Source organism: Eutrigla gurnardus (assembly GCF_963514095.1).
Source record: "Eutrigla gurnardus genome assembly, chromosome: 14".
Taxonomy (NCBI): Eukaryota; Metazoa; Chordata; class Actinopteri; order Perciformes; family Triglidae; genus Eutrigla; species Eutrigla gurnardus.
The window spans coordinates 12,551,747-12,566,005 of record NC_139937.1 but is presented as its reverse complement, the minus strand read 5'-3'; the positions used below and the strand labels follow the sequence as shown (position 1 = coordinate 12,566,005).

The 14,259-nt window shown below is 46.2% G+C and overlaps 1 protein-coding gene across 13 annotated transcripts in view; it reads left to right on the top strand.

Moving 5' to 3' along the window:
• The window catches only part of plecb (plectin b), a 111,233-nt gene that overhangs the window by 44,707 nt on the left and 52,267 nt on the right, over positions 1-14,259 (top strand). For 4 of the 13 annotated variants that reach the window (XM_084027243.1, XM_084027242.1, XM_084027241.1 and 1 more), the window contains exon 1: positions 9,893-13,437. The exons of 8 other annotated variants lie outside the window; for them this stretch is intronic. In XM_084027243.1, coding sequence (XP_083883369.1) covers positions 9,963-13,437 — 3,475 coding nt within the window. In that variant the 5' untranslated portion in view covers positions 9,893-9,962. Of the gene's footprint in view, positions 1-9,892; positions 13,438-14,259 lie in introns of those variants that run through there. One more of the 13 variants, XM_084027248.1, reaches the window with a different exon arrangement.

The window sequence follows — 14,259 nt, the reverse complement described above, 5'->3', positions numbered from 1 at the left end:
CACTGGGTGAAGCTCTGTACCTGCATGGTCAACTATCTGTTATTGTTATTGCTGGTTGAGTAGCAAACAGGGGCTTGGTGGCTTATAAGTTGTTTTGTCACATATAGGTGCCAGGCTGGGATCCTTTTGTTCCCGTCTTACATTTTGTAGAGTTATTTATATACTCCAGTAATTATACTCCACTGTAGAGGATCTGTGATTCAGACAGCCAGAGCATTCCTGAAGTTCGTGCACATAATCATTAAGAGAAAAAGAGCAAAGAAAAAAAACAGCTGTGCAGAGAACGTGTTAATGACTTATCAAAGTTATTCTGCCGATGCAGATTGACTTCCCCCTGTAGGGCAGGCTATCATACCAGTCTTAAACTCCCTTCTCAGCATGTGGAATTTAAGGAAGTGAATACTTTCTTTTTGTGAAAACACATGCCAGACACGCAGGGCACGTTGAGAGAGTCGTCTTTCAGGACTACGGTGAAAAAGAGCAGCGGCGTGGATTTTAAAAAATGCCATTGCTGCTGTGATTCTTTCCCACACAATGGCGTTACAAGAGCCCTCTTGTGGGTGGTGCAGCTCAGTGGAAAGCCACTTTATGAATGTTACAGAGATTATAATGATGGTGAGTCACCTCTGTCTGAAACTAGACTCTAAAGCTGCATGTGGGAGAATAGGACTTCTCTTTCCATGCTGCAAGTCTTTCTTTTTGTGAAAGGAGCAGCCTGTGCAGTTCTCTCTCTCTCTCTCTCTCTCTCTCTCTCTCTCTCTCTCTCTCTCTCTCTCTCTCTCTCTCTCTCTCCGCTCTGACGAAAGAGAAAGAGAAAGAATGCAACTGATTCATTCCCTCCAGATGGAGGCGTTTTATGGGAGTGAGGATAATAAATCACCTGTGTGTGTGTGTGTGCGCGCGGAGTCACCTGTATTGTGTTTGTCAGTGTGCTATTAGAGGCCCATCATTAGGAAGCCTAACTAAAAATAAAGACCATCCTCTTCAGGTTACAATGCAAATCCTCACATTGTGGCAGCCAGTCAGGAAAGCCGGAGTCCGGATCCTGTGTCGAGTTTTGTTGTTTGATAGCCGGTCGCCCGTGGCAGCGGCGGCGAGCCCATGCCCCCCTCCCCCCCCCCCCAACCGTGGACGGGCACAACATGGTATTTGCCTAACCTGTGGGCTGTGTTGCCACAGCAACCAGAGCCCAACATGGCCACACCCATGTGTGGTTTGCAGACGATGAGTCATTTTCATTTATTTTTTTTATTCCTAAAATCGGTTTTCATATTCACCCAGATATTTCCTCCTTTGTGCTTTGTTGATCCACACACAGTCTACAGGCGGCATGAAGCATCCGTTTACCCACACGTGCTTGAAATCTGTGTCTCTGTGTGGTACGGATCGGCTGGCTCCTGCTAGCGCTGCCAGACCTGGTCCTCCCAACAGCCATTTTGTACCCTCCTCACCGAGCAGACCTGAGCTCCATTTTGTGAGGGTCAACCTTCGTTCATGCATGACTGTAAATCACTGGCACTTAATGGATAAACAAATGTTCTACTTCATCTCCATAACTCACATTCTCTCTTAACTCTTGTTAATAACTCCTGACTAGGGCTGCATGATTATGGACAAAACGACAATCACACTTATTTTTTAAACACTATTGAGATCACGTTTTTTGTGATTATTCATTGATATTACATTTGATTGCACTTTAAAATCCAAACAAACGGCACTGCTTTCACGTCCTTGTTGTGCCACATTCCTGCTTATTTACAAAACAAAATTGCACTTCTTCTCACAGGTTCCTTCTTCAACTGAATTCAGTACACTTTGCAAAACAAGTAATAATCAGCATATTAATCTTCTCATCTGGAGTGCTACGTTTTTTCACAGGCAGCCATCGTAGGGTGAAGGCTCCCCAGAAGTGAAGCCAAAAGATTTTTGTTTGCCTCCTAGTGGCTGGCTGTTAGTTTCAGAGTGAGTTTTCTATGAGAGGAGCATGTTGGGCCTTATTCACCAAGCGTTCTTAGGAAGAAATTTGTTCTTAAACCCCACTTATGCACTTTTCATGAACAAACATTTAAAAAGTACAATTGCGCACATTTGAGTGCTGAGATGTGCAAAATAATTGGTTAATTGGCGTTTTCTTCTATTCTGTTCCGGAGGGGTCGTTCAATGCCGTTTCAACTTTTCCTCTGCGTGCCAGTTCTGTGTTTGCACACAGCCCTGCAGATTCATGCCCCTTACAGGGGCATGTGTGGGGTGTTTACATATGCTAATTGGGAAGAACTGGTTTAAATTTATGAAGAGGTGGGAGCCATCAAGATAAGAACACAGATGAACATTCCTGAGGTTTAAGAAGGCGTCATGAATCCGGCGTAGGTGTTTCTTAGGAAACTTCTTAAGAAAATCAGTTTTTTTTGCAAGCGTTCATGTGCAGAGCCAAGACGGTGGATTTTGTCCCTCATCTCTCACGTTGGAATCAATTATCTTGTCATGTGTGTCGAGACTCCTCGAGTGAAGGGCCAGGGAAGGGGCCACGGTGTCATTCTGATCCAACCAGGATGAGTGTCTGACAGGTTCAGCGCCCCACAAATTAGTCAGAACAAAGTGCCTAACATAGCGTATGCGTGTGAGGCTCTTCGTCTTAGATTTATCTCTTTTTCGTACGCTTCAGGGTCAACTGCACTCATTGGAAACAAGCCAGCTCTGATAATGTCTCAATGGTATGAGCTGTTACCTGTCATCTCATGGCTCTTGAAATATGGTTACACCAGTTGTGCCTCAAAAGGAAACTGGGGACTGTTGTGGGTGGACTTTTGGTTCACTTCTTGTCTCCAGCTCTCACTTTTCTTTGGCTACTTACAAAAAAGCTTTATTGCTCCCCCATAAACTAAGGAATAAGTATGCAAGAGACAAAGCCAGGGTTGTTGTTGGGTATCTTGTGGATGCCTTGGTAGGGAATGTTTTCCAGGGCGGCTAGCTCTTTGTCTTCTGTGTTTTCATATTGTCCTCCCTCTGTTCCCGTGTCCACCCTTCATCTTCATCTCTGGGGCTGTAATTTGTAGTTTCCCGAACAAGGCGCCCAGTGTGTATATGTCCAGTTGGCTGTTGTCGGAATAAAACGTGGGCGCCTTTCGGATGCATGGGACATGGGGCAGGGTATCCGGGGAAGCAGAGAGGATGTGTCTAGGCTCGCGATGCCTTCGGATTTACGGTGTAGATGTTCCTCTTCATTTATGGGCCACAGATGAAAAGGTTCCCTTGTTCTTTTTCTCACAAACACCCTCCCTACCCAGAATGTACCCCTCCACTCCCAATCCTTCACTCTTTTAGACCCATCTTGCAGGCCATGATGCGTTACTGGGTGGGGAGTTGGTCTCACAAGGGTGAAAAAGAAAGCGGCAGTGTGGACGCTGACTGGGTGGTGAAAGCAGACAGAAGGTGTTGTGTTTTTGTTGTAGCCACTGAGGCCTCTATGCGACATGTCAGATCAAAGCAGCATGGGCGGAGGAGATCCTCTCGGAGATCGGTTCTGGCTCAGCCCGAAGAAAGGTAAGTGGCGCACGTCATCGATCATTATATGATACAGGAAAAGGAGGCAGTGAGTGAATGGTGGTCCTTATTGGTCGAATGGGGGTTTATGTCACGAAGAGGTGTGGCCACATATAGGCAGCAACTCATTTTTCACACTGTGGATTCTGGCAAGTTAAACAAGGTCGAGCATATCGCTCATGCAACGATAGTTGAGCCTTTTCCAGTGCAACACATCTCCCGCATGCTGATTCTGATCCCTGGCTGCCGTTTAGCTGGGCTGGCATACAGTTCTCACAGGAGAAGGAACTAGAGAGTCGACGGCTGGTTCACATTTTCTGTCCAGCTCTCACTGCTGGAGCTGGTTTGCAACACAAAGCGTTTTTATGTAAGTCTCTGGCTGCTTGCAGGAATCCCAACCAAAAGCTGATTTCTATTACGGTATGGCAAGAAGCTTTGCAGGAGGAATATAAGCGCTGGATAATAGATGTAGACTTTTGGGAGTGAGGAACACTTTGGCATATTCTGCATCAATCACAGGGAACATTATCCGTCATTAGCAGACGCTGCTCCCAGTGTTAGACATGACACATCTGTCACGTTACTGCTTTCAGTTTGTCCTCGTTTACTCCCTCGTGGGCAGCCGGCCCCTGTCAAGGTCTGAGAGGCTGCAGGGGGCGTTGTAAGGCTGAACACACAGATCCCTCGGCTATCAGGAGAGGAGAGGAGAGGAGGAGGGAGAGAGAGAGGGAGAGAGAGAGAGAGAGAGAGAACGAAAGGGACTTGGCACTGTTTTTGGGCGCCCCTGCTTATTTTTGGTCAGTAAAGAGGGTGAAGGGAGGCATAATCTGTGACTTAATTTCTTTCCACTCTGGAAAAGGAAAAGTCGGTGTGATCCGTGACTCGTGGAGTTGAGAACACAAGCAGGGCCTGTCATTTTTTACCTCAAGCGCACATCAGTTTATAGATTTTCCGTGCGCATTTATGCGTAAATTAGCGAGACAAAAGCCAAGAGCTGGCTTTTCCACTTGTGACGTCAGCACAGTTTTATATTGCTTAGCTTAAGCCTTTACCCCCGAAATAATTTTCTTTCGAGCCTTATATAACTCCAAAGATATTTATGGGGCAAGAAAAGTGTTGGCAAAGCAGCAGGAACAGTTTCTATCGTGTCTTGATTGATTTCAGACCGTTACTTTGTCCATTGTTTTTTGCCCCTCTGCTCTGAACACAGCAAAGAATTTTCCTCCTTCTACTGTAATTTGCCCCACTTCTTTTTTTTTTAACCACAGTCATCCAAGAACGGATGATTATTTATTTTTGTAACAGTGTGAGGAATGCCAAAGACACTTCTCGTTCTCCCTCCACATGCTCAACAGCTCTCGACACACAGTGCTTCTTTGTCTGAAGCACTTCTGTGGTTTAACACACTTTTGTGGGTTTGTGTTTGGTAGGGCATATATAGTTTTTTTTTTTTTTACTGGCCCTAGTCCCTTTGGCTAAATGTGCCACTCGCAATTCATCAATGTTTAACCACTAGATCAACCCAATTATGCCCAGAGTGGCCAGGGACTAGTCAGTGGCCGGGGGTTAATCCTCAAAGCTTCGTCCCCTCTTGCATTTGTATGTAGTTCATGCTGTCACATACAAATATCAGTCAAGGTTGTCTGAGGGTAGGAGTAATGCCCCACATGCCTTTAATCAGCATGTTCCAATTGTCAAGTCAACAAGTCAAGTTTATATATAGCCACGGATCACATGTCCCACAGGTCTTTACAGTCAGTACGACATGCAAGACGAGGAAATAATGAGGAAATAATGTGAGAAAATATGTATGATATGTAGATTTTGCCTTAAAACTGCATATTACTAACTATATCTTTTTTGAGTGTGTTAACATGCACACATTAGCACAAATACAAAGTACAACTGAAATGTCTTCAAGGTTTAAGAAAGCTTTACTATCCCCAAAGGGGCAATTTGTTGTACAGCCGGCAGTTTCCAGACAACAATCACACAACAGCAACACAAAGAACTCCAATAAATAGTGTCAGTGGTATAATTGTACCACAGAACCCAAAAAACTACGTAAATACAACACGAATAATTTTTTTTTTCAACCATTTAAAAAGACCAATGGCAGTCGGTGAATTCCCCCACTACAGGACCATCATCATCCCTACAAGAAGACAATGACAGTCTATAATAATTTTATGACGCCCCACATGTTGGCTCCTGCACTCATTTGTATATTAAACACATAAAAGTGGTGAGATGACGCAGCCCTGAGGTGATCCAGTGGAGGATAAAGGAGTGTGTGATAACACATTAACCCTCACATGTTGTGGACTATGAAGAAAAAAAAAAATTGGCTGGGATCAATGCCATGGACGCCAAGTCATTTTTATGCAAAAATGTGTGGTTGATGTGGTCGAACAAAGGCCTTAGCTCCCTAGTTGAGTCAAAATATAATGTATCAGGGTATCTACAGCCTCTTCAATGCCCATTTCTGACCTGTAGGCAAACTGCAACCGGTCCAAATTCCCTTGTCTGTGTTTATAAGTGCTTCCTTCACCATTTTCTCAGATGACAAGAGAAGTCAGTGCCACAGTCATTGGCTGATGAGTAACTTTCTGTATTTTTTATTTCACCAGTTAAAGTTAATTACTTTATAATTAGTTAAAGCATCAATTCAGCATTGACTGCTGGGAAAGCCTATAATTACAGTGGTGACACCCCCCCCCCCCCCCCCTCGACCATATGAAGCTGTTTACAACAATCTCTAACTTTAGCAGGTTCCTGGGTCGGAGGTGCTTGTGATCTAACATGCCGTCAGGGGCCACAGCTGTCCCCCAACTGATGGAGTCACTCTCCTAACTATATTCAGCCAGGGAACAAGCTGCTCAAATGAAAAGAGGCTAATTGTCCAAACAGAAAAGGCTCTCTCATGCATTTCAGAATAATTCGTCTGAAGTACAAAAGTGCAGTGTCATGATTCCAAACAAGATGTTTAAATCCCTTTTCAGCCTGTAGTGATTCAAAGAAGTATGTGAGAATGAGTTCCTACTGCTTGGCTGGAAAGCTTCAGTGTGTCATCAGTGGCTGACAGATGGTTGAGACTTATTGCATTTGTCCCCACTTTACAAGCTCAATTAAGCCTTGTTGTAAACTGCAATGACTTGATAGTAGAACGTTGACTTTTAAACTGGAATTACTGGTGACATTCATTGGTAGGACCTGTCATTCTAACATGTTCTTCAGTATCAGCACAGGTGGGTCTCCACGCTAATTTCTGCTAGCGTAAGTGCTGACATTAGTGGGTAGGAAAGGATCTGCTGACCTTTGCTTTCCCTGGAAGTGGACGGGGGGCTTGTATCTGATGTCAGAAAGGAGGGCACGTGTGCCGGACCAATAGACCCCGGAGGTGCAGGCCTTTACAGTGGGCCGCTCGCCAGCCACCCTCACTTGGTGGTGACAAGTCTATTCTGGGACTTGTGGAGGTCTGAGACATCGAAGCAGAAGTAGACTCCTAAACCAGGAAACTATTCAAATACTCTTCCCCAAAGTCTTATTGCTCTTTTATCTGCTCCAATCAATCAAATCATGTTTCCATTTGCAGTTGCCTGTTGCTGCACAATCTGTTTATAGACTAAATGAAATTAAACCGCTTCGGTTCTATAGCGAGCTTTCCCTGCAGTCTATTTCTGATCATTTATTATGCTGCTAACGGAACCTCAAACCTTCCCACAGCTATTGTAACCACCAAGTCGCTGTTAAAGGCAGCAGCAGCAGCCTGTCCATAGCCAGGCTTGGTCAGGCCCGGCGATACAGTATTTACCTAGAAGCGGGCATATTTAATAACTGGATGGCCGAAGGGGACCGGGCCACGAGCCAGAATAAGGGTCACTGTGGGAAGTTTGAAGTTCACTGAGCACTTTGTGCATAAACAGTGCATGAAATCACATTGGTGTGGGGCCAGGAGAGCAAAGCACCATGCATGGTGATGCAGATTACGCCAAATGAGATAGCTCCAGGCTTGAGTTTTAACACATAGATGACTGGCGTATCATGTTTTTTGTTTGTTTGTTAGAAGTATGTTGTTTTTTATGACCGCTTTACTAACAAAAAAAAGGATAAAAAAGAAATGGGTTAAGTAATAAAATGCTTAATTATCCTCTTAATGTCACTTTGATACACTTATTCAAACCCAAGCTTGCAGATTCACACATGCCCATACACATTCAGCTTTAAGAAGTTGCAACAACCACCACCACTTTTGCTTCAATATCGGGCAAACTGCAGCATGTCAATGATAAAACCTTTGTTTCGTAACACAGAGGAATGCCTCATTCAATCTCGCATATCTGCTGGAGGTGGAGTACACACATGGCCTGGGGCATGACAACAAAGACGTTTAAGAACTGTTGAGTGATAGGAATTGTTTTCATGACAGCATTAACAGAGAGAAATTATGTTCACTTACAGTACTTCCAGCAACTATTTTGAACATGTTCATATTTAATGAGTTTGTTAAGCACAGACTACAATTAAACCCTATAGTTTTCTTGGTTGCTGATGAAAGTGTGACTGCGTGTTAAATGGCTTGTTTCAGATCAGTGTCTTTTGCAAATAGTGGTGTGATAAATGAGAGTGTAGTCCAGCTGTCCAGGACAACAGATTTACGGCCCTGAAAGCGGATATGAGACTCGCTCAAGCTGGTTCACTTCATTTGACTGTTGCCATGGCGAACAAAATGAAAACAGTTTTACCACCAGTGTTTGGATGTGTAATAGCGTGTGTGGTTTCAAACAGCAGGCGGAATGCATCAGCTCCTCGCCACTATAATTTCGCAACCAGATCGCCGTGTTCCAGCACAGCACCGTGTACTCCTCTCTGCCCTAAGCGACAATGGCCAGTCTTCCTTCCAGCTTGGTCGCGGGACGTGAGAGGACACGCTGACACGGAGGCAGACGAACCGGAGACAGATGTAGAGAAGAGAGTGAAGAGAAGCAAACTAGGGATAGAAATCCGATATGTTCCTGAGAGTGCTGAAAAGGTTAGCTACAACACGCGGCTCTTTTTATAGTTGTGCAAGGCAGATTCTCAGATCCCTGCTAAATCGAGGCGTGAGGGCTAAATGTTAGCCCGTCTGAAGCAGCAGCACAACTTTAGGCGGGTTTGCAGCCTCTTGCATCACTTTAATGAGCTGCGAGGGGAAACGCTGATCAGTCTGTGTCATTTTATTGACTTGGTGACACTCAGACAAACACAGACATGAATAAAACTGAGCCTAATGTCTGTCTCTCTGGGACATGCCGAACTACCAGTTCATGCCAGTTTTGTCTTTTTCCGTCATAATCCAGGACACCAGAATACATCCATTGTGATTTATGCTTTTTTTTCCTTCTTCAAATAGCACCTATACACATCCAGAAGACTGTGTGACATGAGACGTGAAAGCCACACCTTTGCGCGTAGAGTTAATGCTCCTCTGTGATACCTGATCGGGGAATTTTGTAAAATTAGACACCCTGTACTTGATAACCTGCATAGAAGCCGGAGCAGGATGGATGCATGCCAAGTTCCTTCTATAAACTGATCCCTGTTTAGACCAGGCAATATAGTGGGCCGTGTGTGTGTGTGTGTGACATGCCAAAGGGTGTGTGTCTGGTAATACTGTAATGTGTGTTTAGAGGCGTGTGCTTTCATGTGTGTGTGGGCGTCTCCGCAAAAGTGCTAGTGCCACCGAGCATGTGCTCAAACACCCTTCATAGGTGTGTTCCTCCATTCATTTGACTCTTCGCTGTCTTTATTTCAATCCGTTTATTACGTGGGCTTTCTTTTTTCTTAGCGTTCCCGCTTCCTGCTGTACTATTTACTTTAGTGAGAATTTTTTTCCATGCCGTTTTTTCCTAAGAAATAAGAGGGAGAGAAGGAGGAGCCAGACTGAGAAGTGTGCCTCTCTCTCTCTCTCTCTCTCTCTCTCTCTCACTCTCTCTCTCTCTCTCTCTCTCTCTCTCTCTCTCTCTCTCTCTCTCTCTCTCTCTCTCTCTCACACACTCTCTCACACACTCTCCCTCTCTTCCATTCTGTCATTGCCATTTCGGCAGAACGGAGACTGTTCATTCCCAGCCACGCTGAATGTAAGGGGGGGGGAGAACAGCACACTTTTGACTTTGTTTGAGTCAGACTTCACAGAGGAATATTCTTTTTTTCTTCTTCACAATATCCAAAGGATCGGGAAGAACGAGGAGGAAACGAAAGTAAGAACAAAAGATTGTCAGGATTACTTCTTTCATTTTTGTTTCTTCTAATTGAATGAAGCACGTGACAGCCGGTTTTGCCACTGGATTCTTTCAACAAGACGTGAGCTTGTCTTATTTATCTTCCTTTTCATGCTTTTTTCAGTTTTGCTTTGAGAGAGCATACTGACATAAAGCACAATGGTTGCTGGAATGCTGATGCCCCTGCGGGAGCTGAGGGCCATCTATGAGGTCCTGTTTAGAGATGGTGTCATGGTGTCCAAGAAGGATAAGAGGCCTCAGATGAAGCACCCTGAGGTAGAAGGTGTGAGCAACCTACAAGTAATCCGTGCCATGGGGTCTCTCAAGTCTCGAGGCTATGTGAAGGAGACATTTGCCTGGAGACATTTCTACTGGTACCTCACCAACGAGGGCATTGTTTACCTGCGTGACTACCTCCGCCTGCCTTCTGAGATCGTTCCTGCCTCCCTGCAGAGGTTCAGGAAGCCAGTCACCAACCTGGCAATCGGCCAGCGGGCTGCAAGGGTCCAAACCGTAGAAGGACCTACATCTTATGTCCCTAAGCCAGGACGCAGGGGTGAAGAAGAGAGCCAAGAGTCCATGGCTGAGCGTCAAGGTTACCGCCATAAGATGATGGGTCCTGGAGAAAAAGAGAGCTACTCTGACAGGACCCCCAGGTTTAGGGGTCGTCCCCTTTCTGCAGAACCAGTCAGGCCAAAAGCATCATGGGAAGTGGAGGACCAGCCTCAGCCTCTGTTTAGGAGGGGAGCCAACTTTAGAAGTGAGGCATCGGTGATGGAGGAGAGCAAGATGAGGAGAGTCTCTCGTCAGCAACCTGATGAGAGCAGCGAGAAGCCAGTAGCGACATCACAGGAGAGAAGAGCAGCCGGTGTCCAAAAGGAGACAGCACCAATTTCTGTCCAGAGTCAGAGAGCAGCTTGGAAACAGGATGTGCAGCAGACCACCCTGACATCAATGTCCTCCAAAACAGCCCTGCCATTACCTGTGGCTGCTGTCGCCGAGGCTACAGGTGCTGCAACATCAAAGATTCCAGCTGAACCCTCTACTCCCAAAACAAATAAAGAGAAGCTTAAGGTAGCTGATGAAAAGGCTTCCATGAAGCCTAGTTATATGGCAGCAAGCTATTCGGCTATCACAGTGCTTCCTGATGCAGAGGAGGTCAAAGAGGAGAAGGCGAAGAAGGTGATTGTGGGTCCAGTTAAATCTGCAGAGGTCAAGGCTACGGCTGAAACAGCAACTGATAACTTGAGGGCTGCAGAAGTTATCACAATTGCTGCCTCTCAAGAACCTTCCAAACTCCTTACTGGCACTGCAGCTCCCGTCATCACAAAACCTGCCAAGGATGTCGGTGAGAAGACAAAAAGGGTAATTGTGGATCCAGTTAAATCTGCAGAAGTCAAGGCTGCAGCTGATAGCATGAAGGCCCAGACAGCTATTACAATGGCTGCCGCTCCGGAAACCACCAAGCTTGTTACCACCTCCACCACAACCACAACTGTCATCAAAAAACTTGTCAACCAAGATGCCAAGGATGAGAAGCATAAAAGAGCAAAGGTTAATGAGGAACCAATTAAACCAGCAGAAGTAAAGACCCCAGTTGAATCCAAAATAGATATGGGGAAGGCCAAGACAACTACCAAAGTAACTGTCACTCAGGAGACCAGCAGGCCAGTAAAGGAGATCTCTAAGGTTAAAGTGACCCAGGAGCCCATCGATGCTAAAGTGACCTCGGTGAATCTCTCTGCAAAGCCCAACGCTGATGAGTCCTCAATACTCACAGTTAAAACTACCATTAGCACAACAACACTCTCTGCAACCGTGGCCAGTCCTGAAGATGCAAAAACCATCAAGGGGAGAGCTACAAAATCAGAGATTATTACAAAAACTGAGAAGACTAGTGTAGAGGTGACTCCTCATGTCAAGAAAGATGAAAAAATAGCGCCAGCGGAGGCCGCTAAAGTCTCCGTACAGGGCATCACTTTAGCGCAAAACGGTTCCGCTTCCCGTGAGCTCAGTCAAAATGTTGCCCCTGTGGAGGTAGTTATGGAAACCAAACAGGTGGGTGAGGGGAGCTCTAAATCAAAAAGGAAAAAGAAGAAAGCGTTAGGTGATATATCCATGAGTATCAATGCAGAGGAAAAGCTTGATTTAAAGTTGGAGAAAGAAAAACCCAGTGTAGACAAGCTCCCAGAGGAGGTGTCTGAAAATACCCTCCAACCCACACCAGTGATTACCTCCGAGCCACTGGCTGTGACTACCAGGATTAAGACTCAGGGACGTGTAGAGGAAAATAAGACTCAGGCTAAAGTAGATAGTGACGGAGGAAAAATAAAAGAAGTCCCTAAACAAACTGAGGACCAGAGTATTTCAGACGCAGCATCACTACCATCAGATCAGAGCCCAACAGTGCCCCCAGTGGAGCTTCCAGAGGTTGCACAAGGAAAAGGGAAGGCTCAGGGAAGCCGTGTCAGCAAAATAACAGTATTCCCCGAGGACAAGTTGAGTGCCAAATTACCCCACGGGGAGCCAGTGAAATCTGAGGGAATGACCGTGACTAAAGTGGAAACAGTGACGGTGCAGAAAATAACTCGAGTGGACCTTGTACAAGCAAGTCCTAAACCTGAAGTCAAAAGCCCTGCAGTGGCGTCAGAATCTCAGAAACAAATAGGTGAGACTAAAGCCCCAATAATCACAGGGAAAGCTGCGGAGGAATCTTCAAAGGGCAAAAAGAAAGGAAAAGGGAAGAAGCAGGCGCAGGCACCAGTAACAGACACCCTAAACACAAAGCCTGTGCTTTTGCCTGAAGCAGAAGCATTGCTCTCCACTAATATTACACCATTGCCCACGGCTACACTAAATGAGGGCCGTGTCGTGACCTCTGGGGCGACGGAGCTGAGCGTTTCTCCAAAGATGACTCCTGAAAGAATGTGCAGTGAGGAAACCATGCAGGCAGCAGCTGTGCTCTGTGAGGCCCCGGCAGACAAAGGGGAGGTGGAGCCAGCGCCGCTCTTTGCAGAAAAACTCGAGCGGGAGGTTCCGAAACCAAAAACATCCTCCACTGCGAGGGAAGCACCCGCAGCCGGAGAGTTAGCGTCAGCAGCACCAGCGCTAACGGCAGAGGCAGCTGCAGCTCAGGCACAGGCCAGCCCCCTCGACGAGCCAGAGGAGCCTCCCAGAGTTGCACAACGTTCAACCAGTCAGGCAGCAGAGCGCAGCACAGAGAAAGGGCTCTCTGCACCCGAGGCCTCAAAGCAGGAGGAAGAGAAGAAGAGTGACTTGGAGGAGGACACACCCTCTGCCACTGCCACACCCGCCGCCAACCAGCTTCACCTGGGGGACACCTGTGAGTCTGCAAGCTCTGACACAGACGAGGCCGCCATGAAGAGGAAAATCGTAGTGGTTGAAGAAATAGTTGAGGTCAAGCAGCTTCTTAGTCCCGATGCAACCGGGGGGCAGTCACCACCTCCACCTGAGCAACCTGAGGAGGAAGGAGAGGAACTGGACGTTCTGGAAGCAATCGCCATAGAGCGGTCACTTTTGTTGTCGCCACCCCCGCATGGGGCATCACCTGAGGAGACCTGGGACCACTCACTGGACGAGCCAGAGGAGAAGACATGGCCTCACTTCATTGAAGGTTTGTGTTAATGTGCACCAATTAACCTACTTCCTACCGTGCCCAACTCTCACTGTGCATGTGGTGTAGTTACTCTCGCCGCTAGGGTCCCACCTTTCTTTGAAGTGTGGGAGGTCTTAGTTAGGGGATTTGATGACGGCTCTTTTGTTGCCCCGCAACAATGAGATGTGCTTTAAAGCACTTCATACTCCGGGGAGCGTTAACATACTGTAATTGTCTGTCTCTCGCTTCTCTTGCAAAGCATTATTTGGGGTGATTTAATTACAGTTTATGGCTTAACGTTGCATGTAGCCGAGGCCGGCTTCTACTGCGTGCCGTGGGGGAGAGGCTTTAGAAGTAGTTTCAGTGAGCTGATGAGAAGAGCCGGTTGAAATGTGGCTGTGATTTAATTATCTGGGTGTCAAAATAGAGGAGTATCTGTAACAAAGTCCTTGTAGCGTATTCAAGACACTGACAAGTTTCACACAAGAAAGTCATTCTTAGAAAGCTGGATATAAAGCTACACTTCTCAAGTACAAACTAAAACTTACCTATGATGTTATCATGCAAAGCATGTTGCAGTGGCTCTTATATCCTGTGAAACAAACCCACATATCACACTTTTTGTTGGGGTGGGGATTTCATCGTTTGGGGAAAAATAAAAATCTGCACGTGTCGGTGAAGACAGTAATCTCTGGCACAACCTCAGAGTGTGAGTCAAGGTATATTATGCAGACCTGCAGTCATTCCAACTAGGTGGGGCTGTTTACTGAGATTCAGCCTCGCCTCGTCCCTGCAGAGACAGTTGTGTGTGAGTGAAAGGAGCCAAAGGCAGGGAAGTGT